This window comes from Pristis pectinata, chromosome 1, assembly GCF_009764475.1.
Source record: "Pristis pectinata isolate sPriPec2 chromosome 1, sPriPec2.1.pri, whole genome shotgun sequence".
Lineage (NCBI taxonomy): Eukaryota > Metazoa > Chordata > Chondrichthyes > Rhinopristiformes > Pristidae > Pristis > Pristis pectinata.
In genome coordinates this window covers 69,735,241-69,761,455 of record NC_067405.1, presented here as the reverse complement: position 1 = coordinate 69,761,455, position 26,215 = coordinate 69,735,241, and the positions used below count along the sequence as shown (strand labels likewise).

At 42.4% G+C, this 26,215-nt stretch overlaps 1 protein-coding gene across 2 annotated transcripts in view; it reads left to right on the top strand.

Annotated features, from left to right (window-relative positions):
* Positions 1–25,726, top strand: part of slx9 (SLX9 ribosome biogenesis factor) — a 101,179-nt gene extending 75,453 nt beyond the window's left edge. Inside the window, exons 3-6 of one of the 2 annotated variants that reach the window (XM_052021760.1) lie at positions 11,615–11,677; positions 12,122–12,281; positions 19,841–19,906; positions 25,287–25,726. In XM_052021760.1, coding sequence (XP_051877720.1) covers positions 11,615–11,677; positions 12,122–12,281; positions 19,841–19,906; positions 25,287–25,404 — 407 coding nt within the window. In that variant the 3' untranslated portion in view covers positions 25,405–25,726. Of the gene's footprint in view, positions 1–11,614; positions 11,678–12,121; positions 12,282–19,837; positions 19,907–25,286 lie in introns of both variants that reach the window. The other variant, XM_052021751.1, reaches the window with a different exon arrangement.
* Positions 25,727–26,215: the final 489 nt, after the last annotated feature.

Genomic DNA, 26,215 nt, shown 5'->3' with positions numbered 1-26,215 from the left:
TTCCCATCAGTAAAACAGTGCAATTTTAATATCATAACCTCCAGTTTCAGTAGTTTAAGGCAAAGTAATGGATCTCTGGTTGAACAGTGTTTGGAGTGAAGATCGATAACCCCAAAGTCCTGCTTGCCTGCTTTTGCATTATGCTGCTGGTCACTTTTGAGCTGTTGAAAGGTTAATTGGAAATGGTCCTGCTTCACCACATTTTTAGCAGACTTTCTTGGAACCTAATAAGAAGTGAGAATGAACTAGAATTGCAGGGACTGCTGTGGTATTTGATCAAAAAGTTTTCTTGAAGGTTCTGAATTATATTAACAGCCCAAGCAGATAAGTGACAATATATCAAGCTCCAGTTAATCATTGCGATTTTGTTTTGTATTTCGAACAACTGCATTAGTCCAATTATTTTCTGCTAAGCCTTTTTTTTAATGTGTAGCAGTAATAAATATTATTTCTAATATGCCAAATTAGTTGAAAGGAAATATTATCAGCACAGTGGTGTATCAACTGGAGCTGCAGCAACCTGGTTCAATCTTGCCACGCAGTGCTAATTGTGTGGTGTTTGCAGGTTCTCTGTGACAGTGTGGGTTTCCTCCAACAGCTCCAGTTTCTTCCCACATCACAATGTGGAGATTCATAAGTTAATTGACCACTGTAGAGCATGTTGGTGAGGTAGAATCTGCGTGGAGTTGGGAATGTGGGAGAATAAAATAGGATTGGTGTAGGATGTGTGTAAATGGATACTTAATAGTTGGCATGGACTCACTGGGCTGATGGACCTGTTTCCTTGCTATATGAGTGACTATTATAAACTGTTCTGCACAGGAAGTTCCCTCACATCGTGATAAATGTTCAGATAATTTGTTTTGATGTTTATTGAGAGGGCAGACTGGATTTTGAAATGAAGGCTCTTTACAATAACTGTACCTCTGACAGTGCAGCATTCTTTCAGCATGAGATAATAGTATCAGTCTAACTCTATTGAGACTCAGAAATGCAACCTTTTGAGTCACTGTTGAGAGTACTACCCACTGAACTAACACGGGTGAAAGGAACTTGGAAGACTGTACTTTTACACTTGCAGCCTGGCTTATCACTGGCCTATAGGGTGATCATTACCTACTAGGCAATTTCTCAACGTTTCCTTGTAAGTCTATCTCATCCACTATGTTTTTGTTCCTCATTTACCCAGCAACATGAAAGTTCAGACTGAGATTTCTGTTGCCTTCTTAAAAAGCATAGATTATGTTTGAATTAGCAATTGAGCCCCAAAGGACAGTCTTGTTGACTCCAGTGCCAGAATGGAATTAAGTCTAAGGGATTTATAATAGCAAAGTAGATTGATGTCATTTTTTTGAGCCAACTGCAAAGTCAATTTGTCATTTTCTAAATCTGCTATTAGTAATAGCAGGTACTTTGTATGATCTCATTGCTTTAGCTGCTCAGGGTGGCCTTTTATGGTGTGTTTGGCTTAACAATAATATATTCTTCAGCCTGGAGCAAGACTATGTTGCTCAGCGCTTGAAGCATTGAAACTTGGGTGCTGCGTTCCAAATCCACACCCATGGTGGATTGAAAATAACTGCCTCTTTTATCCTTGTAAATAAAACTTCAAAAGAAATGAATAATCTCAGAACTTCACTCAAAGCTTCACTTTTTTGTGCACGGTGGTACAGAAATGATTGTAGATTGGCCACCCTACACCTGAATATAGCAAGGTTCATGGCAGGAGGATATACAGGTATCACTCCTATTTTATAGCCCTGTGCTCCCTCCCCTTTTCCCCCACCTGCTAATATTTTGCACCTGGGAAAGAGGACATTTAATTTGAAAATAAAACCAAATGTTGACTTGGGAAGCTTAGCAGTAGCACGTCTTTGGTCTGGTTCCAGCCTGGGAAGATTGCAAGGGAAAGAAATATTGAAAGTAGCTGCAGTCCACATGAAAGCAGAATTCACTTCGACACCCATTTAACAGAGGGAATGAAAGTGTAGCGGTTAGCGTAAACTTCACAGCGCCAGCGACCGGGTTCAATTCCGGCCATTGTCTGTTTAGGAGTTTGTACGTTCTCCTCGTGTTTGTGTGGGTTTCCTCCGGGTGCTCCGGTTTCCTCCCACATTCCAAAGATGTAAGGGTTAGGAAGTTGTGGGCATGTTATGTTGGCACCAGAAGCGTGGTGACACTTGTGGGCTGCCCCCAGAACACTACGCAAAAACATGCATTTCACTGCGTGTTTCGATGTACATGTGACTAATAATGATATCTTATCCTATCCTAAAAATAAGGGTTCTGGAAAAATAACAAACTATTGACAAATTGGTACTATAAATGGAAAGAAGATGACTTTTTTTCATGATATACCTCACACTGGAATATTTTGTCTTTTTAACCCAAATTAGGAGGAGTTGTATTCAAAGTGTATATTGGTGCCAACTGGTTTCCACAGTAGCAGTGACGGTAATCATAGTAATGTGCCTTTCAGATAGTTCTAAACTTGCCCCAGCTTGTGTTCTCTCTCGCCCCCCCACCTCGCCTCGCCGCCCCCTCGCCCCGCCGCCCCCTCGCCCCGCCACCCCCTCTCGCCCACCCCTTATGAAGAGAACCAAACCATTCTGACTGCTGTCTTTGCACTGATAATTCCCACCTTTCCAGTGTAGATTAATCGTATACTTCAGAAGCCCAATACAAGCTTAAGGTAAATTGGTTTATTATTGTTACATTTACTGAGGTACAGTGAAAAACTTTGTTTTGCATGCCATCAATACAGATCATTTCATTACAGCAGTGCATTGAGGTAGTACAAGGGAAAACAATAACAATGCAGAATAAAGTGTTACAGCTATAGGGAAAGTGCCGTGCAGGCAGAAAATAAGGTACAGGGTCATGTCTCTTAATTTGCCGATGACACCACTGTTGTTGGCAGAATCTCAGATGGCGATGAGGAGGCATACAGGAGTGAGATAGATCGGCTGATTGAGTGGTTTCGCAACAACAACCTCACACTAAACGTCAGCAAGACCAAGGAATTGATTGTGGACTTCAGGAAGGGGAAGTTAGGAGAACACACACTAATCTTCATTTGAGGGGTCAGCGGTGGAAATGGTGAGCAGCTTCAAGTTCTTGGGTGTCAACATCTTGGAGGATCTGTCTTGGGCCCAACACATTGATGCAACCACAAAGAAGGCGCACCAGTGGCTCTACTTCATTAGGAGTTTGAGGAGATTTGGTATGTCGCCGAAGACTCTTGCAAATTTCTACAGATGTACGGTGGAGAGTATTCTGACTGGTTGCATCACTGCCTGGTATGGAGCCTCTGGTGTGCAGGATCAAAAGAGGCTGCAAAGGGTTGTAGACTCAGCCAGCTCCATCACGCCCCCACCCCCCATCACACCATCGAAAACATCTTCAAGAAGTTGTGTCTCAAGAAAGCGGCATCCATCATTAAGGACCCTCGCCATCTGGGACATGCCCTCTTCTCGTTACTACCATTTGGGAGAAGGTACAGGAGCTTGAAGACCCACACTGAACGATGTTCCACCATCAGATTTCTGAATAGTCCACGAACCGATGAACACTACCTCATTATTCCTCTTTTGCACTATTTATTTACTTTTGTAACTTATTATAATTTTTATATCTTGCACTGTACTGCTGCTGCAAAACAACAAATTTCACAACATATGTCAGTGATGATAAACCTGATTCTGAATGAGGTAATTGTGAAGCCAAGAGTCCATCTTATCATACGAAGGGACTATTCAATAGCCTTATAACAGTGGCATAGAAGCTGTCCTTGAGCCTGGTGATATGTGCCTTCAGGCTTTTGTATCTTCTGCCTGATGGGAGAGAGAACAGAGAATTTTTGGGGTGGATGGGGTCTTTGATTATGTTGGCTCAGGAAGAACAGCACTTTATCTTCCATCTGGGCACATTGCAGCTCTTGGAACTGTATATTGAATTGAACAATTTCAGATTACCAACCTTTAATGTTTGTGTTAGAACTGAGATGTTATGTCATTCACATTCAACGTTAATTCAGTTTTTATGTGTCTACTGAAGCTACCCGATCTATGGATTATTTCTAGCATTCTCTTTTATTTCAGATTTCCAGAACTACTGTGTTCTGCATCTTGCAGCCCCAATGTTGTTTATCCATCCAGCTGCCCTTGTTCATCTCCCTTTATTTGCACTCCTTCAGACAGATCAGTTATGATCAACTAGACTGCACTGAAAGCAAGTCTATAACGTGAACGATCATGGTCTCCACCCATCAGACATTCTTCATCTCCACTCCTCTCCCTCTCTGCATGTTTTTTTCACTTTTCCAGTTCTAAAGAAGCATCATTGACCTGCAATGTTAACTTTGTTTCTCTCTCCATGAATTCTACCTGAATGTTCGCAGCATTTTCTGTTTTTATTTAAGCTCACTTTGGAGTTGTAGAATGGAGCAGTATCATCTGAGTTTACTTACAGCATCAAGAACGGGGAAGGTGATGCAGAAGGGGAGAATGTATGGATACTAACTGGCAGCTAGGGTAGAAATGCACACCAATCTTCCTTTTGATATTGGCTTTCCCAAAACACCTGAAACGTGAAATTTAAGGCATGGATCTCTTAGGCACAAAAGTTACTGACCCATCTCATGACCACATTAGTCTCTTAGTTGCCCCAGCATAGAAGAGTGGGAGAATACATGAAAATGATAAGCTGAACTCAACTTCCAATGTATACATCTACTGTTTTTGCTTTTTGCCCTGAGTGTAATTGCCTTTGCTCAACAAAAGTTGTTTCTGTGAGCCATTGACCTCCATAACACTGAACCATTTGTAAAGTTGCATATGTAGCGGTTGCTACCACGGAATAAAACAAGACTCTACTCGGAGGATTGCCAAACAGAACTGGTTTATTTTCCCGCCTTGTGCGGGCCCTTTAAGGGAGAAAAACTCCCGCCCAAAAAAACCGGCAATGACGTAAGTCCTACGTCATCAGGACTTTCCCGCGCGCGGGTTCTCCCCGTCGCTCGGAAAGACGAGGCCCACCGCCATCTTGGGCCTCGTCGCTCCGACGCCGCGCGACCCGACTGCCGAGCCGGTTCGCCCGACTAGACGGTGAGTCGCCACACAACCCCCCCCAGAACCGGCGAGACAGTCCCCAAGGTCCGTGGGCTGCGCCAGCTGCCGCTTAGGGGGGCGGCCTCTGCGTCGTGGCGTGGCAACCTCGACAGGCTGTTGCAGATCCAAATGGGCCGGTTTGAGGCGGTCCGCCGTGAAAACCTGTTCCCTGCCTCCAATGTCCAAAATAAAAGTGGATCCGTTATTCCGTATGACTCGGAACGGTCCCTCATATGGTCGTTGCAATGGCGCCCGAGGTGTGCCCCTGCGAACGAAAACAAACTTACAGTCCCGTAGTTCCTTGGGCTGGCAGGATGGGGCTTGACCGTGCCATGAGGTGGGAATCGGGGCCAAGGCGCCGAGCTTCTCGCGCAGTCTTTGTAGAACTGCTGGGGGTTGTTCCCCTTGGTCCTGAAGGGCAGGTATGAAATCCCCGGGGACAACTAGTGGCGCCTCGTATACAAGCTCAGCTGACGAAGTGCGGAGGTCTTCTTTGGGGGCAGTGCGTATGCTGAGCAGGACCCAAGGCAGCTCGTCAACCCAGTTAGGACCCTTCAGGCGGGCCATCAAGGCCGATTTTAGATGGCGGTGAAAACGTTCTACCAACCCGTTTGATTGAGGATGGTAGGCCGTGGTGGTGTGCAGCTGCGTCCCTAGCAGGTTCGCTAATGCAGCCCAGAGACTGGAAGTGAATTGGGTGCCTCTGTCTGAAGTGATGTGGGCTGGAACGCCAAAACGTGAGACCCAAGTTGTGAGCAGCGCTCGGGCGCAGGAATCAGTTGTGATGTCAGTCAGGGGGGTTGCCTCAGGCCACCTCGTGAACCGGTCCACGATGGTAAGGAGGTACCGGGCTCCTCTTGAAACCGGCAGAGGGCCCACGAGGTCGACGTGTATGTGGTCGAACCTCCTACGGGTAGGCTCGAACTGCTGTGGTGGGACCTTGGTGTGTCGCTGGATTTTTGACGTCTGGCAGTGCAGACAAGTCCTGGCCCACTCACTGACCTGTTTGCGCAGGCCATGCCAGACAAACTTGCTGGCGACCAGTCGGACAGTAGATCGGATGGACGGGTGCGCCAACCCATGTACCGAGTCAAAAACGCGTCTCCGCCAGGCTGCAGGGACAATAGGGCGGGGCTGACCAGTCGCAACGTCGCAAAGTAGGGTCCGCTGACCTGGACCAACCCAGAAATCTCGGAGCTGCAGACCCGAGACTGCGGTTCTGTAGCTGGGCAGTTCGTCGTCGGCTTGCTGTGCGTCAGCCAGGGCCGTGTAGTCGACACCCAAGGATAGGTTGTGGATGGTTGGTCTGGAAAGTGCATCAGCAACGACATTATCCTTTCCGGAGACATGTTGGATGTCAGTTGTGAACTCGGAAATGTAGGATAAATGTGTCTGCTGACGAGCTGACCAGGGATCGGAGACTTTGGAGAAGGCAAAGGACAGAGGCTTATGATCGGTGAAAGCGGTGAAAGGCCTGCCTTCTAGAAAGTATCGGAAATGCCGGACCGCCAGATACAGCGCTAGAAGTTCCCAATCAAAAGCGCTGTACTTCAGTTCGGGCGGTCTAAGGTGTTTGCTGAAAAATGCCAAGGGTTGCCAGCGGCCTTCGAGTAGCTGTTCCAGTACCCCACCCACCGCGGTGTTGGACGCGTCTACCGTGAGGGCAGTCGGGACGTCAGTCCTAGGGTGTACCAGCATCGTGGCGTCTGCCAGGGCGTCTTTGGCCTTAACGAAAGCAGCCGCAGCCTCGTCAGTCCAGGTGATGTCCTTGCCCTTACCAGCCAGCAGCGAGAACAGAGGGCGCACGATACGGGCTGCTGCAGGGATGAAACGATGGTAAAAGTTGACCATCCCAAGGAATTCCTGTAGGCCTTTGACTGTGTCGGGGCAGGCAAAATGGCGGATAGCATCCACCTTGGCGGGTAGGGGTGTTGCCCCGTCGCTGGTGATTTTGTGGCCAAGGAAATCGATAGAGTCAAGTCCGAATTGGCACTTGGACGGGTTAATCGTGAGGCCGAAATCGCGGAGGCGGGAATACAGCTGGCGGAGGTGGGAAAGGTGTTCCTGGCGGTTACGGCTGGCGATCAGTATGTCGTCCAAGTAAATGAACACGAAGTCCAGGTCTCGGCCTACCACGTCCATCAGCCGCTGGAAGGTCTGCGCGGCGTTCTTAAGGCCGAACGGCATCCGAAGGAATTCGAACAGGCCAAATGGGGTGATAATCGCAGTTTTGGGGACGTCATCCGGATGGACCGGGATTTGGTGGTATCCCCTAACGAGGTCCACTTTGGAAAAGATGCGGGCCCCGTGTAAGTTCGCTGCGAAGTCCTGGATGTGAGGGATGGGATAGCGGTCCGGGGTGGTGGAGTCATTCAGCCTGCGGTAGTCGCCGCAGGGCCTCCACCCTCCGGTGGCTTTGGGGACCATGTGCAGGGGGGAGGCCCAGGGGCTGTCTGACCTGCGAACAATCCCCAGCTCCTCCATGTGATGGAACTCTTCCTTTGCCAGGCGGAGCTTGTCTGGAGGTAATCGTCGTGCTCGGGCATGAAGGGGTGGCCCTGTGGTAATGATGTGGTGTCGTACCCCATGTGCAGGCCGAGAATTTGTAAACGAAGGTGCCAAAATCAATGGGAATTCGGCTAGGAGCTTGGCGAAATCGTCGCCAGAAAGGGTAATGGAGTCCAGGCGCGGGGCTGGTGGGCTGATTTCTCCCAGGGGATAGGTCCGGAGAGTGCTAGAGTGGACTAACCGCTTCCTTCGCAGGTCGACTAACAGGTCGTGGGCCCGAAGGAAATCGGCGCCTAGGAGTGGTCGGGCGACGGTGGCAAGGGTAAAGGTCCAGGTAAAACGGCTGCCGCCAAAGTGTAATTGAAGCGTACGGGTGCCGAAAGACCGTATCGTTGTACCGTTGGCGGCATTGAGTAGAGGACCTGGTGGCCTGTCACGAGTGTCGCGGCCTGTCGGGGGCAAAATACTGACCTCTGCTCCAGTATCAACGAGGAAATGCTGTCCAGATTTCTTGTCCTGAACGAAGAGGAGGCTCTGTCGGCGGCCAGCTGCCGTAGCCATCAGCGGCGGCTGGCCCTGGCGTTTCCCTGAAACTTGCAGGGTGGGCGGCATCGACGGGCCTCCGCACCCCACCTCTGATGGTAGAAGCACAGCTGGTCACCCGTGTCGTCGTCTGCGTTCCTGGGGCGTGGCTGCTCGGTTGCTGGGGCCGGGCGAGGCAGGCGTTGGGCTCGCGGCCTGGTGATTTGACTGACGGACGAACCGCTCTCGCGCTTGGCCCTCCACAGGACATCTGCCCGGGCGGCCACCTCACGGGGGTTGCTGAAGTCGGCATCAGCTAACAACAAGTGGATGTCATCGGGGAGCTGTTCGAGGAAGGCCTGTTCGAACATCAGGTATGGCTTGTGTCCCTCGGCCAATGCCAGCATCTCATTCATTAGGGCGGATGGGGATCTGTCCCCCAGGCCATCCAGATGAAGTAGGCGGGCGGCGCGCTCACGACGGGAGAGGCCGAAGGTCCGGATCAAAAGATCTTTGAAAGCCGGGTACTTATCTGCCTCCGGAGGCGACTGGATGAAGTCTCCAACCTGGGCGGCTGTCTCCTGGTCCAGAGAGCTAACCACATGGTAGTACTTCGTGGAGTCGGAGGTGATCTGCCGAAGGTGGAATTGCGCTTCGGCCTGGTCAAACCAGACGCTGGGCCGAAGTGTCCAAAAGGTGGGCAGCTTGAGGGCCACTGCGTTGGCTGCTGCGCTGTCGTCCATTTCGCGGGTCGAAAAGCCGTTTGGACCGTCGGGGTCACCAATGTAGCGGTTGCTACCGCGGAATAAAACAAGACTCTACTCGGAGGATTGCCAAACAGAACTGGTTTATTTTCCCGCCTTGTGCGGGCCCTTTAAGGGAGAAAAACTCCCGCCCAAAAAAACCGGCAATGACGTAAGTCCTACGTCATCAGGACTTTCCCGCGCGCGGGTTCTCCCCGTCGCTCGGAAAGACGAGGCCCACCGCCATCTTGGGCCTCGTCGCTCCGACGCCGCGCGACCCGACTGCCGAGCCGGTTCGCCCGACTAGACGGTGAGTCGCCACACATATGGTTTAATGAAGTTTGCAGCATTGAATAAGTGGCTACATTTTGTAATGTGTTTTTGTTTATTTTGTATTCCCCATGGCAAGGTTACAACTCTTTATTGATTTATTGTTGATTGTTTGCTCCTTTTAATGAAAGTTTTTCGTAAATATGTCAACTAGTTTTGAATCAATTCTAGATCCATGTTGATTAAACAGTATACTGAACCCAATTGAGTGACATAATGCATTTATTCTCAAAGTACATATTGGCAGCTGTTGTATAATAGAAGTACCGTAGTTAAAATGTTTTTGTTTCCATTGTGAAGATTTAATGAGTATATTACAACATATGATTCCAATATATTTTTATTTAGAAATATAGCCAGTCTAGCTGTTAGAACTGAAGTGCAGGCCATTGAACACCTAAAAGCTCTTCTGACAGTCTCTTTTAGATCATGAATGAATTTGAACTCCATTTGCCTGACAAGATATGTAGAACTTAACACTTCTACTAAATTAATATAGATTGATCCCATCTAAGAAATAGTCATTGGATCTTTGCCATCAAAGCTGTTTGGGGTAAGAGTTCCAGATTTCTACTTTTTGATTGAAGATAGGTTTTCTGATTTCACTGTCTTGCTCTAAATTTGAGAGGGTGCCCCATTTTTCTGAACTCTGCACAAGCAATAGTTTCTTTCTTTATCCTATCAAATACTTGACTCATATTAAGCATCTCAGATGTTTAAGGTAAGGACTGATTAGTGTTAGTCAGCATGGCTTTGTGCGTGGGAAATAGTCTCATGAATTTGTGTGAGTTTGTTTTTGAAGAGGTCATCAAGAGGATTGATGAGGGCAGGGTGGTAGATGTTGTCAACATGGATTTTAGCAAAGCTTTTCACAAGGTCCTGCATGGTAGGCTAGTCTGGAAGGTTAGATCACATGGGATCCAAGGTGAACTAGCCTATTTGGTACAAAATTGTCTTGGTGGAAGGAGACAGAAGGTGGCAGTGGAGCGTTGTTTTTCAGATTGAAGGCCTGTGACCAGTGGTGTGCTGCAGGGATTGGTACTGGGTCCACTGTTGTTTGTCATTATATGTTAACTATTTGGATGAGATTGTAGGTAACATAATTCGTAAGTTTGCAGATGACACCAAAATGGTGATGTGGTGGACAGTGAAGAAGGTTGTCTAAGGCTACAAGATATCGATCAACTGAGAAAATGGGTCAGGGAAATGGCAGATGGAATTTAACTGGGACCAATGTGAAATGATGCATTTTGGGAAACCAGGGTAGAACAGGCACAGTAAATGACAGAAACCTGAGGAGTGTTGCAGAACAGTGGACCTTGGGGTATAAGAGCATGGTTCCCTGAAAGGGACAACACAGGTAGAAGAGGGGTGAAAAAGGTGTATGGCCTGCTTGGATGGGGCAATGAGTACAAAAGTTGGGCTGTCATTTTACAGTTGTACAAGACATTGAGAAGATCGCACTTTGAATATTCTGTGCAATTCTAGTCGCTATTCTATAGGAAAAATGTGATTAAGCTGAAGAGGGTTCAGCAAAGGTTCACAAGGATGTTGCCAGGACTGGAGGGCTTGAGTTATAAGGACAGACTGGATAGACTGCGATTGTTTTCCCTGGAGTGAAAGAGGCTGAGGGGTGACCTTTATGGAGGTTTATAAATCATGGGGGACATAGATAAAATAAATTGTCAGTCTTTTTCCCAGAGTCTTTTTCCCAGAGCAGAGGAGTCTAAAGCTAGAGGGCATAGGTTTAAGATGAGAGGGGAAAGATTTAAAGGGGACCTGAGAGAAGTTTTTCCACACAAAGGGTGGTGTATATATGGAACAAACTGCCAGAGGAAGTAGTAGAGGTGGGTACAATTACAATTTTAAAAGATATTTGGACAGGTATGTGAATAGAAAAGGTTTAGAGGGATATGGGTCAAATGAAGACACCTTGGTTGGCATGGACAAGTTGGGCCGAAGGGCCTGTTTCCATGCTGTATGACCCTGGATTTCCCTTTAAACCTACACCTGAGAATATACACTTACTCAAGAGAATATAAGTTTGGTTTATTCAACCTGCCTTCACAATTAAACCCTTTTAGGCCCTGTATGGAATCTATACCGCACCAAGGCCAATCATTTCTTAACTGAAGTGTACAGTCTAAAACTCAATACACTGCTCTAATCTGTTACAACAGGTATGTGGGAACAAATCACGATGCTTGGCCTTGCTCCTTATACTTAACTGACAAACTTGTATGCCAAATTGGATTTTTATGAAAATGGCCTGTGACAAATGCTAGCAACAAAAGACCACCCAAGTATCTGCATCACTCTTTTGCCTTCAGTAGGACTGCTTTTCTTAAAATTGTTTACTTCCTTGCAGTCCTCATGTGATGTAACTCTGATTGTCTTCTGCAGGTGACAAGGTTCAGCTCCCAAAGAAAGAGAAAATAAAGCAAAGGCATGAGCGATGGCTTCAGAGTAAGTATCATCCAGTTCTTCCTTAGATGGCAGTTTGATTTTGTAAGACATAGATCAGTCCCAGTGAATACATAGACAAAAAAAGTGCTTGTGCTCACTTATAACTATTGAGAAAGCCTCTTCATACTCCTGGTTTGTACTCAGCATGCTGATTCTGTTGGCTGTCTTGTTTACATTCTAAAGTACTTTGAACACTAAAGGCTTGATGTAATGAGTTAGCATTGCCAACAGGGAGTATAGGCTCCCTGTCATAAATTTTAGGACACAAGTGTGTGGAGAATTGTTGCCAGTGGCAGTATCCCAGTGGACGATACTCTATGTACGTAGGATAAGTCGTCAATTACCACTTAAAATCCCAAGCACTAATAAAATTTGCATTTTAAACAATATCAAAAGGAACGTTAGCCCAAAAGTAGACTTGCATTCTTATGTTATGTCTGGCAGAGATCGAGATGATCAAACTGGCAAAACAGAAGAAGAAAGCCCAAGAGAAACGGAAATCCACCCCTGTGGTGGGAGACATGCAGCCACTTTCTGATGCACTGCCAGAGTTGACAGATTTGATCAGCACAAGCAACAATTCAATGGCCAATAAATCAAAGAGGTACAAACAGACCAATGTAATTATACGGGAATGTTAGTAACTTGCAGCAAGATCTGAATTTTACTGTTTCTTTGTATGGTTTGATTTTCTAAATGCTCTTTCATTATAATCTATGACATTGACACTTGACCCCCATCTGTCTACCTATTTGTTGCAGAATTAGTAGTTAGTTATGAATGACGAAGACAAATTACAGGAATATGGATAGGCTCATTCAGTTGCATTATAGCTCATCTGTACCACAACTTCAACTTGCATGGCTTGGTACCATGACTCCTAATGCATATGCTTAACAAAAATATATCAGTTTTACTGCCAATGTCTTTTTTTGTAACTCATAAGCTTTTTTGGGGGAGAGAGTTTACGATTCCATGACCTAAGGAAAAACTTTCTCTTTTTGCCCTTGAACAGCCAAATTCTCCTTAAGATTATATTCCTCCTTCAATAAAAACAGAAAGTGTTGGAAGTACTCAGCAGGTCAGGCTGCACCTGTGGCAAGAGAAACATAGTTCATGTTTCAGGTCAAAGAACCTTCATCGGATCTTTGACTATTTCCAGCATTTTTGCACGTTCTTTCTATAGTACAGCAGCTGTGGCCCCAGCTATATTTAATAAAATTGTACCATAACATCCCTGCTCTTGTATTCTGTGCTGATGAAGGCAAGTGTCTAGTTTGTTGCCTTCACCACCTTATCTACCGGTGCTGTCGCCTTCAGGACTCATTGTACACTGAGGTCCCTCAGTTCCACACTACTCTCTTGGGCCCTACCATTCACTGTGTATGTTCCACACTTATTAGTCCTCTCAAAGTGCATCACCTCATTATCATCAGGATTAAATTCCATCTGCCATTACTCTGATCTATATCATCCTGTAGTCTAAGACTATCCTTCTAGCACCATGCCACCAATTTTCATGTCATCTTTGTCCTGTGTCCGATACCCTAATTTTTTCCACGTGTAGGAAAGTTAGAAAACACCAGAATTGCAAAAAAAAAGCTAACTGAGGGGAAGAAGAATTTCATCAAACATGGATACAAGTCCATCAGGAATAATATTCTTGACATTGTGATGGTGAGATCCAAGCAGGAAGAGGTATTCTCAGCAAAAGCTATTTGCCAGGTGGATTGTAGTAAGAACGCAACCCATCTGTTCCATCCACCTCTGTCAAGAGGAAATCTGCCATCTTTACCTGGTCTGGCCTCAATGTGTGGAGTTTGCACATTCACTCTGTAACTGTGTGGGTTTCCCCAGGGTGTTTGGGTTTCTTCCTGCACCCCAAAGTTGTGCTGGTTAGTAGGTAAATAGTTACTGTTAATTTGCCCCTAGTGCAGGTGGGTCGTAGGAGAATCAGAATGGAGTTGATGAGTATGAGAGAGAGTAGGTTGCAGGAAAATATGTGGTGGAATGGGATTGATGGAAATAGATCAAGAGGAGCCAATTGGTGTCCTTGTCTCATAAAAAATGAGAGATGACTAAGAGAGTTAAACACCAGGAAATTGACTTTGCCTTGTAATAAAAGACAAATTAAAAAGAAAGCAAGACATCAAATATTATTAAGTGAAGGCTGAATAGTGAGTCCAAGGTTTTTGTTTTGAGATTATGGATATTTTTATGCTTCCTGTGCATCATTTGTCGCAGTGTTGCTCCCAGAAAGGATATGTTTTCAGCATTTGTCTAATTTTGAATTAAACTTTCAGTCTGCTACTACATCCCCTTCATTTTCTTTCTCCTCCACTACTCTTTCTCAGACCCATACAATGACTTGGAAGTAAAGAATGATGCTGAAAAATGCATCAGCTTACCCCTTCACGCCCTGCCCCCCCCCCCCCCCCCCCCCCCAAGTCTGAAATATAATCAACTTTGTTGAGACTTTTTATTGCAAGGAAATGGCCAAAGTTGTTCAAGACTAAGTGTAATTTCACACATGGTTTGATTTCTTAATAGCCATTTTTAGGGTTGTTATTAAATAAACTCCAACCTATCTTTTAGAATGATCTATTATTTTTTTATTTGGTTCACTTGGCATGCAGCCATCGGTTTTAATTCCAATGAGCGTAATGTGCTTGACAAGCTGTTTGCAAGTCAGTGAAGTAGAAAAATAAATAATTTGGTGGGAGAAGGAAGGGTTAGGGAGCTGGTTCTTGCAGTTCTGTAGCAGGTTCTGTCCAATTTCAGTTGTGAAGACATTCATGAGTCCTCATACTTTGGAAATTTTTGAAGCATTGAATGGTCTGTATGAGCGTTGGGAGTTTGTAATGCTGCTGTCGCTCTTCATCCAAAAAATTTCCAAAAACAGTAGACTGTCAGAATGCGTAAACATTAAATGCAGATTTAATGAGTTGAGTTTATGAGAGATTTTTATAGTGTAAAATTAAACTCCAGCTGTGTTGGAAAAATTTTATTGTCTGACTGGTCCTTACTTGAAATAAGAGCACTTGATGAAAAAATGTAATAAATTCACTAAATGTAAGAACAAATTTTGTAAATGCTCCAAAAAAAACTAATTTTTAGAGGTACGTTAAGGTATTATTTCATGAATGGATCACAAGCAATGTCCTTTAAGTGTCATTAGCCTATATCGGTGATGAAATCGAGCAGAAATATTTCTTCCAATGTTTTTTTATGTAAACTGTTAATGAAGTTGATAAACATAGAATGATGTTATGTGGAACTAATTAAGCTAATGACACTTAATTAAATTAATTCTTTCTGCAAGCATAAGGTCCATATCCCTCCATTCTCTGCATATATGAGGCTCTGCTTATCTAAGAGTCTCTTAAATGCCTCTATCGTATCTGTCTCCACCACAACCCCTGGCGGTGCATTCCAGGCACCCACCACTCCATGTGTGTGTATAAAAAAAACTAAAGTGCCCTGCACATCTTCTTTGAACTTTTCCCCTCTCACCTTGCATTAGTCATTTCAACCCGGGGAAAACATACTGCTGTCTATTCTATCTATACCTCTGATAATTTTATAAACTTCTATCAGTTCCCCCTTCAGCATCCGCTGCTTCAGAGAAAGCAACCCTAGTTTGCCCAACCTCTCCTTATAGCATATGCCCTCTCATCCAGGCAGCATCCTGGTAAACCTCTTCTGCACTCTCTCCAAAGCTTCCACATCCTTCCTATAATGTGGTGACCAGAATTGAATGCAGTACTCCAGATGAGCCCTAACCAGAGTTTTATAAAGCTGCAAGATAACTTCCTGACTCTTGAACTCAGTGCTTCGACTATTAAAGGCAAGCATGCCATACACCTTCTCTACCACCCTTTCTACTTACACGGCCACTTTCAGGGAGCTATGAACTTGGACCCAAGATCCCTCTGCATATTAATGATGTTAAAGATCCTCCCATTAACTGTATACTTTCCCTTTACGTTTGATCTCCTAAAGTGCAACATCTCCCACCCGTCCGGATTAAACTCCCATCTGCCATTTCTCCACCCATATCTGCAACTGATTTATATCCCACCATGTCCTTTGGCAGTTTTCTGTACTATACACAACACCATCAATCTTTGTGTCATCTACAAACTTACTAACCCACTCATCCACATTTTCATCCAGGTCATTTGTACAAACAGCAGAGGTCCCAGTACGGATCTCTGCGGGAAAACAACTCGTCATGGACCTCCAGCCAGAATGAGTCCCATTGACCACTACCCTCTGTCTTCTATGGGCAAGCCAATTCTGAATCCAAATGGCCAAGTCACCGAGGATCCCATGCGTCTTATTCTTCTGGATGAGTGTAGCGTGAGTGGCCTTACTAAAAATCCATGTAGACAACATCCACAGTTCTACCTTCATCGATCACCTTCGTCACCTCCTTGAAAAGCTCAATCAAGTTAGTAAGACATGACTTGCCCCACACAAAGCCATGCTGACTGTCCCTAATTAGGCTGTATTTTTCCAAATGCTCATAAATCCTACCTCTAGGAATCCATTCTATTAGCTTCCCTACCATTGACGTGGGAATCACTGGTCTGTAATTTCCAGGATTATCCCTATTTTCCTCTTGAACAAAGGAACAACATTAGCTACTCGGCAGTCTTCCGGGACCTTGTCTGTGGCTAGAGAGGATACAAAAATCGTGGTCAAGGTCCCAGCTATCTCATCTCTTGCCTCTGTCAATAACCTGGGGTATATTGTTTCAGGCCCAGGGGACTTGTCCACCTTAACATTCTTCAAGAGACCCAATACCAACAATGAAACTCAGCTTATTCCCTTAAGAAGAGGTTGGAAGGGAAATTTAATAGTGCAGTTCAAAATTGAGGTGTTTGACGATAAGAAAAAACTCGGTTTCCAAGTATAAATAGTTATTCAATGGGAAAGCCATGCCAGAGCAACATTCGATGTAGATGTGACCTGAATTGAAACTTGATCAGATCAGTTTTTAATCTATAGCTATGCAATTGGTTAGCTGTACATTTCTCATCATGCATCCAAAAAAGGTCTCAAGGTATTCATTGCTGTGTGACAAATGAAAGGTGGGTAGGCACTCTGCTAGGTCAGTGATGAGGAAAGAGTTTACATGGGCAAACTAGATTGTCCTGATTCTATCTACCTGGAAGGGTAGAGTCAAGAAATAACAAATGCAGACAAAAGGGATGGTGGAACAAGAACTATAGAAATATGGTAGGTGCAAGCTTTGCTATCAATGTCAGTATATAGTGAATACAGTTTTAAGATAACTGGCATAAGAACCAGACCGGTATGAGAAGAATCTTATTCACAAAAGGAGTTATGATCTTGAATGCACTGCTTAAAAGGGTGGTGGAAGCAGGCTCGAGGTTAACTGAAAAATCTGCAAGGCTACGAGGGAAGGTTAGGAAAGTGGAACTAATTGGATAGCTCCTTGAAAAGCAGTACTGGCAAAATGGACTAAAAGGCCATGGTTCCCTGGTTCTCTGGTCTAAGGTAAATGATTCTCTGAGTTTTTACTGCTTTTTGTGCTGAATTTAGTGGAAATTTTAATTTGAAAGAAAATTCAGCTGACTTCATATTCATCAAGTCACATTTTAAAAATACTAACAAATTTGTTTCATAAGAAGAAAAGGAATAGAAGCATGATTGGGCCTTTTAGTAAGGTCATGGTTGATCTTTTACCACAGCATCACTTTCATCTATTAACCCTGGGTTCCTTGATTTTCATAATATCCAAAAATCTGTTAATCTCTGCCTGGAATATACTCAACAAGTGAGCCTCCACAGCTGGATAGGATGCAGCTCCACCAACCTGGGTTTGATCCTTCCACTGCTCTGTCTTGCGAAGTTTGCATGTTCTCCTTGTGACCACCTCGATTTCCTCTGGATTTTCTGGTTTCCCTCACATTCCATGGACGTGCTGGTTGGTAGATTCATTTGCCACTATAACTCATCCCTTTTGTGTAGGTGAGTGGTAGAATCTTGGGAGCCGAAGCGAACTCTTGGGAGAATTCGGATTAGTGTAGATGGGTGCGTGATGGTTGGCATGGACTCAGTGTCTGTTTCCATGCCGTGTAATCTTAACTTTAGGTTCCCAAATATTCACTACCCTTTCGGTAAAGAAATTTCTTTAACTCTTCTTGGTCCTGAATGGCCAATACTATTTCAGACAAGCCAGCCAGGAGAGGTTTCATCCCTAGGTATGTGTATTAATCCTCATAAAAACTTAATATGTTTCAATGAAATCATCTTTTATTCTTTAAGCTTTAGAAAGTATAGGCCCAATTTATTTACTCTCCCCTTGGACAGTTCCATTCCAGGAATCAATCTTGTGAACCCGTCTTGCATTCCCTTTATTAAAAGTATGTCCTTTCTTAAGTAGACATATCCAACCTGTACATAATATTCCAGCTGTGGATCACAGGGGTCCATATAATTGCAGTAAGATATCTTTACTCTTGTATTCAAATCTTCTTGCAATAAAGGCCACCGTAACATTTGTCTTCCTAATTGCTTGCTGTACCTACATGTTAACAATGTGTCCTCATATATGAAAGCACACTTAGGTTCTCCAAAAACCAATCTCTGACCATTTTGAAATACAATCTGCTTTTTTTTTTCCTACCAGAGTGGATGATTTCACATTTCCTGTATCCCTTGAAGTCTCTCTGAGTCTTTCTCATAACTCACACTGCTTATGAACTTTGCATCACAAGTAAACTTGGATATGTCACATTTTATTCCCTCTTCCAAATTATTGATGCAGAATTTGAAGATCTAGGGCTCTGGTGTCAATTTCTGTAATATCCCACTAATTATAGCCTCCCAACCCATAAATAACTCCTTTATTTATGCTCTTTTTCTGTCTGTTAACTGAGCCTTCGACCTTGTCGGTACATTACCCATAATATCATGTACTGTAATTCTGTTTGATAAACTTCACTTAGCACCTTCTTGAAGGCCTATGGAAGTCCAAATACACCACATCCACTGGCTTTCCCTTATCAAAATACAACTTCAAAAAGCTTTTAACGTAGTTGTCAGACATGATTTCCCTTTCATAAATCCATGTTGACTCTGTCCAATCCTCGTGTTATTGTTTAGGTGCCTTGTCACCACTTCCTTAATTGACTTTAGCAGTTTCCTTTTTATTGATGTCAGGCTAACTGGTTTGTAGTTTTCCCACAGTATGTACGTAAGGAGATTTAGTTGACAATATGGAGAAATTGTACATTTCTATTGACTTCTAGAATCATGTTTCTGATGCCAGTCTAAGTTCAGCACTGGTAGTGAAAGCTCATTGCTTGTGGGCTATAGAATCAGAGCATTATGAACATAATGAAATAAGAATGGAATAAAAACTAATCGAAATGGTGACAGGATGCCCAGGCATCTGGATGTCTTAGTGGCCAATTTACAAAAGGTCAGTATGCTAGTCATTAGGAAAGCAAACAGAATTGTGAGGGGAATTGAAAAGTGGCCAGGTTATGCTTCAGTTAATGAGAGCACTGATGGGACAGATCTGAAGTACTCCAATACAGTATTGATCACCCTATCTAAGGAGGGATGTTAAAGCATTGGAAGTGGCTGAGAAGCTTTTCTTGACCAATAGCTGGACAGAGCATGTTGTCTTGGGAGGAAAAGTTGAACAGGTTATACTTCCATCTGCTACAGTTCAGAAGAGTAAGGGGAGACTTGTTTGAAACATGCAAGATCTTGGGGAATCTTGACAAAGTGGATGTGAAGAGGATATTTCTTCTTAAAGGAGAATTTAAAACTTGGAGTCATTGTTTGAAAATAAAGGATCACTCATTTAAGGTAGAGATGAGGTGAAATTTATGTTCTGAAGTTTGAGTTGTAGAAACTCTTCCCTCCAGGGGAATGGAAGCCGAACTTTAGAATATTTTTAAGGCATAGGCAGATGGATCCTTGATAAGCAAGGGGGTGAAAAGTTACCCACGTAAACAGGCAGAGCTGACGTTTCGATTGGATCACATGATTAAACAGCAGAGCAGGTTTGAGGAGCTGCATGGCCTATTCCTCCTTCCAATTCGTATGTTTGCATGTATAGTTTTATTTAAATTTACGACATGCATAGAATGTTTAAAAATTCCTTTTATTTCATAGCAGTGCAAAGAAGAAACCGGAAACAATACAGTTCAGTAGGATGAAGCAAGCTCAAAAACGGAAATTAGTGTAAGTGCCCTTGTCCTTTGACATTAAAAATTGAAGAGACTTGAGCATTACCTGTATATTTCAGAAAGGTTTCAGTTAAATCCTTCAGAATTAGAGAGAGTATTAATTCTTGTAAGTGAAACGTGCAAATCTGGATGTTGATTATGTAAAATTAATCGCCTTTATAAAACACTTGCAACTCGGTTAAGGCAATAATTGTGAAGGATAATCACTTCAGTGAAAGTTCATTGCTTGTGGACTGTAAAATCAGCCCACTGTGAACATAATGAAGTAATGTTCATGATTAGTGAATGAATATTCACTACTAGTTTGACCCTAACAAGATCATTCAAATATAACGTAATAAATTACCAAGTAATGAAACGCATCTTTCATTGTTCGCTCACTGCTCGTCTGCCCAGTTCACTTGAGCATGGCTCCTGGACCAGATTTCCAATGGGAGTCTGGCTCCCAGTGCTTCCATCTGACTGAATGTAAAGCAGGGGCTGCTTCAGCACAGGCACCAATTGGATTCCCAGTGCCACTTTGACGATCTCCACTCCTCTGATTTTAACATTGCCAAACATTGAATAACACTTATGGTAAGTTTAAAAAAAATGTAAAAATGTTGTTTAAAAAATGGAAAAATATGAATGACTAAAAGTTTAAAACATTGAACCTGATTAACAGATAAAATTTGATTTCATCCATTCATTTGAATGTGTTTGGTGCCATTCAAATCAATGGAGAAATCAGTTTGGTTTGACCTGCTGCTGGCTCAGCAGAAATACTTCCTAGCCCAACAGTTGGAAAACCTGCATTAGCTAGAACATCATGGAAGCAGTGGTAATCAGGAGCAACAGGGTAGAACATGCTGCCTGCCGTGTGAACTGACACCAGTGTTTGAAATGTGGATTTCCACTGAAAGATCTGCCCCGATATCTTCCAGTGATGATGGTTAAGGAACAAATATTGGTCAGAGGTTTACCAGAAGGACTCCACTAGTATTTTCCAATTAATGCTGTAGGATCGTTGATGTTAATCTGAACAGGCAGAAGATGCTTCAGTCCAAAAAAAAGACCCCTGTGCATTCGGTACTGCATTGGATTTTAGCCTTTTATATTTTAGTGGGACCTCTACCTATGATCTGCTGTATTAGGTGAGCGAGACCATGAACTACAGGAAGGCAGAAAAAAGGCTTGACCTATGAATTACCTCTGTTCATGTATTGATCTTTTTCCCTAACCAGAACAAAATTAATTTTCTCAGCATCATCCCAACACTGTCTGAATATTGTATTGTAATTTGGAAATAAATGAACAACTGTTTTAAAGCCAGAATTGATAATCGTTCATAAATTGAAAGTTGCTTAAATTCAATCAATGTCTTCTTTTTCTAAGTATGCTAAGCAAAATTTTCAATTTTCATTCATTTTTTCCCTTTTTGTCTCTTAGTAAACTAAATGATATAAACACTGTGAAATTATTGAAAACCGTATTGCTCTTGATTCTTTCTGTAAATTGTGGTTGCTGTTGAGAACAATGGCCAAGATTGAATCTCTGGCTAATTTATTTAAAAGATGAAGAAGTACACTTGTTCAGTTGATATTAGTAACATTATGCTGTTTGAAGTAAAAAAAAGCTGTTTGATACTTCTGAATGGTTTTGTGCCCATTTTGGAAGTTTACTAATGTTTTCCTTAATGTTTTCCTGCAGTCTTGCCCAGTATTGATAATTTCCCCTCTACACTACCACCAATTTGTTATCATCTGCAAATTTAATTTCTTAATCTGGTCTCAATTATTAATTAAATTGTGAACAGCAGTAGTCCCATCTGTGGAGAGTACTGCTACCCTCCTCTATCCACTGTATGCTTTCTGCCTGAAGCCAGCAATCCATTCAGCTACTGATCTCTGCATTCTCTGACATTTGTTAGTTTGTTATTAGTTACCTTTTTAAAGGCCGTTTGGAAATCTGGGTAACTTGCACCAACTGCATTCCAATTGTCTTTTCTCTTTTACAACTTCAAAATATTCAGTAAAGTTGGTAAAATAAGATTTTCCCTTTCAACTTCCGCACCGTCTATTCACTATTACACTTTGTCTCCAGATATTTCCCTACTTTTTCATTTCATAGGGATTCCATTATTTTTCCTACTACTGATGCTGAACAGGAATTAATGTTTCATTCCCAGGTTATGTTCTATCCCCCTCTTTAAATATAGTCATTACGGTAGCCATCTGCCAGTCTACCTCTTTTTCTAATGAATTATTAAATATGTGTAGCAATGCTTCTGCTATCTCTTGTTTCATTTTTTTTAAATATGGGAAATCTGGAGGAGTTCTATTCTTTTTGACTTTGATTATCTAATATATCCTTTTGATTGTGCATTCATTTTGTTACTCAGCTCGTCATCCAATGTCATGTCAACCTCTTGCTCTGCAATAAGTATGGAAGTGAAATAATGATGGTCATAAAGAGAGACAGCATGGAAGTAGGAGATTTAGCCCACCTGAGTCCATGCTGACCATCAACCATCCATTTATACTAATCCTATATTAATCCCACATTCCCATCAATTTACCGCTTGATTCTACCACACTGCTACACATTAAGGGCAACTTGCAGTGGCCAATTAACCAACCAGCCTACACACCTTTTAGGATGTTGGAGGAAAACTAGAGCACCTGGAGAAAACCCACGCTGTCACGGAGAACATGCAAACTCTGCACAGACATCATCTGAGGCCAGGATTGAACCTGGGTCTCTGCCATTGTGTGGCAGTGCTTCTACTAGCTGCAACTGATTTAACATTTCTGCCATCTCCCAATTGTCTTGTCTATCCCATAGTGACCCACTCATGCCAACCACTTTACTTTTTCGATATCTATTGTATTTGTTTTAAATTATCAGACAATTTAATATTCAACCGTTTTTGCCTTCTAATTGTGTTTTTGACTTCTTTCTTAACTCCTACTTATTCTGTCTTGTAATGCAATCCTCCATTGTCTGTCTACTTGATGTACACATCTTTCCTTGCTCTCAATTGTTCCCTTGTATCCTTATCAATGAATATTGCAAGCATTTAGTTTGTTTTCCTTTCAGCAGAAATATTTTCCTGCACTCTGTTGAACAGAGTTTCACGTTTTCCATTGCTTTAAATATTGTTATTCAGCAATATTGTTTCCCTTGTTACCTTCTGTTCTCAACACCTCAAAATCATGCTTGCTTCTTTCTCTATAATATGTTAACAAGCATTTAATTATGATTATTTTTACCAAGTTGTTCCCCTAATTTTACTTCACACATCTGGTCTGGTTCATTCCCCATTACTGGATCCAACAGCAAATCCTCTCTCATTGGCTTTTTATATGAGGTTTAGAAATACTTAGGTTATCAGCAAATAGACATTGCCTTTCATGAGCCTTCATAGGAAATTCTTCAACCATTACAATTGCATTGACTGTTTTCATTCTCCCTAGGTCATTTGACCTCAAAGATTAATTGGAATCTGAAAGAATGTCTCCATTAGTTAGTAGTGCTCCATCACATTCACTTCAGCTGACCTGCTGATTTCCAGTTATTGTGACCATTAGCTGTGTGTTGTCAAACCATTTCTCAATCCAGCTGGTGGCACCTCAACAACTTTCTTCTTCAGTGGATAATTTTTAGAGGTATCCATGGTCTACATTTTAATCATTCATTTAGTTATGTTCTGAAAAATTTCAACATTACCTCTATGGAGTAAAGAGCTTTGGTGTGCAAATTCACACTAGAGATTTGAGCATACAGACTATACTGACACATCAGTGCAATTCTAAGCATTGCTTAAGGCACAGTCTTTCAGTTGAGATGTTAAACTGAGACTCTGTTAGTTCAAGGATGAAAGTAAAGTATCACCCAATGTTTGGAAAAAGAGCAATGCTTTAACAACATCTGTCCTTCGGTCAATATCACCAGCAGATTTGTTTGGTCAATTTTGTATTATTGAATCCTGTTGTAACTCCAGTGTGCAAATCGATTTTGTGTATTTATACTGGTAACTAAAAGTATAATATTGACTAATTCCTGAGGTCATGAAAGGTGCTATATCAATGCAAATCTTTCCACATTTTTTCCATGTCATTTTTTCTGTGTCATCTTTCTGTTCTTGAGATTGATAAAAGAAATCAATTTGTTGAGCAGTTTCCTCTCCATTGAGATTACATCGGCAGGTCTGTAATTTCCTGTTTGATGCTTTTATTAGTTTTGGGTATCAGGTCTGGTTTAAGTTATGTAATTTTCTGATATCTGAGCTGTCACCTAAATCATCATTCCATTTGCTGTTGTCTTAACACAACTGTTCGTAACAGAAACTGGCAGCACCGTGTGGAAATCAAGGGCTTCAAGTGAACTTGATGGAATTCTGGTGATTTGCATTGGTGCCTTTCCAAGGTTGTGCAAACTGTGCCCCAATAGTAAGGATAAAAGGTGCTATACTTGGATTGATACATCTGATAACACCAAATTTCTCAATTTACACCCAGGTTGTCATCTATCCAGTGAGCTTGAACCTCAGTTTTATGGGAAACTGCCTTTGGGCTCTTGCAGAGCAGTTGCTGAATCAGGAATTTCCTCCACTGTACTGCTTCCTGGGACATTAAGTACTCTGAGTTACATGTGTTATGGGAACTAGACATTACACAATGAGTTCATCGTATTTTTGTCTGCCTGGTGCTGATTGTGCTGGCATCAGTGTAAATAGCTGATGATGAACACATTTGTGCAAGTCTGCTGTCAGTAGTCTGCAAATTAATGATTACCAATTTGAGTAACACAAAACAACTTTTTTTTTACTTTGTATGACTAATGTACTGGTGCTATACAAATTTACAGTATCATACTTAATTGGACAGGAAATTTGTACATAAAGTTGCATAGAAAGCTTGTAATCCTAAACATTTTTGTCAAAAGCGGTATTGACTGCCAACTGATTATACACACATGACCTGAGGACACCAGAAATATCTGGTGAACAGAATTGCAGAAATGGTCATCGTGATCAGAGAATCATTGAAAATTCATGGCATAAAGAGGTCCGTGATGGTCAAGAAAGAGCTACGTAATCTAATCCTATCTTCCAGCTCTTGATCTGTATCCCTGCAGGCCACAGCACATCTGGGCACTTTTTAAATCCAAACTGGGTTGCTGCCTCTATCACCCAAGGGTAGTAGGGTCTGGAACTTGATTCCTCATCTTTCCCTGAATTCTTACCAATGGCTTTACCAATTATAGAAATATTTTCCAGTTTAAGGTCGTAATTTCTTTCTTGTTGTGGTGGCTGGTATTGGGTTAGGAATTATGGTGATCATTCTAAAAATTGTCTTTGATGTAGATGCTAACACTACACTTTTATGTTCTAGAGAGGAAGAAGTGGCCAGGTTCAAAGTTACCATTGAGAACCCTGCATTTAAGGCAAACCCTCTTGCAACAGTCAGTGAGCATCTTCAAAAGAGAATAAGGCAAGAAGATGAAATCTGAAGATCTGAAAATCATGATTTTTGCCAATGGACATTTAAATGTTCAGGAAACCATGGAATAATTCACAAGCTGACCTTGTTTGTCAGACTTTGTTTGAAAAAAATACTGATTGCATTTTCTGTTGCTGAATGGTAATCTTCCAGACTTTATTTTTCTCAGTGCCCTGGGGAAAAATTACTGTTCAAATGAAGAGGCTCTGAAGACAGGCAAACAGAAATTAAGATCACTGTTGGCATGTGCAGTGCAAGAATTTTTATTTTAGTATCTTAGAAAATGTTTTGTATATATAACATATATAAAAATAAAGGTTGGCTGAAAACCAGAGCTCTTTATTTGATTTCCCAGTTTTAGCTTATTTGATACTTTTTGCACAAATTCATGACTTTCTTTGTGGTACTCCCAAAAATTCAGTGCAAGTTTTGTTTTTGTAAAATTGCCCCATAAATATCTGCCCATGAAATGAACATTAATGGATAGCTTTGATCATTTTGTTTAAGTGCCACCATGTAGTTTAAACAGTGTAATACTTGGAAGTTCTATTTCAGGACCCTAGTGTCTTAATTTCTTCCAATGTTGAAATCCAGAATCGCGTCTGGAGCTGAGTTAATGAAACCCATTCCCCTATTCTTGCCTCGCAAACCTGAACATTTCCTCTAGTTTACTCTTAATTTGTAAAATCCACACAAGATACTGAAGCTAATGTCAGAATATTAATGATTAATGGTTCAGTTAACTACTTGGCTTAATGGAATGACAATTCAGAATCCAATTTATTATCACTGACTTGTGTGTTGTGAAATTTGTTGTTTGG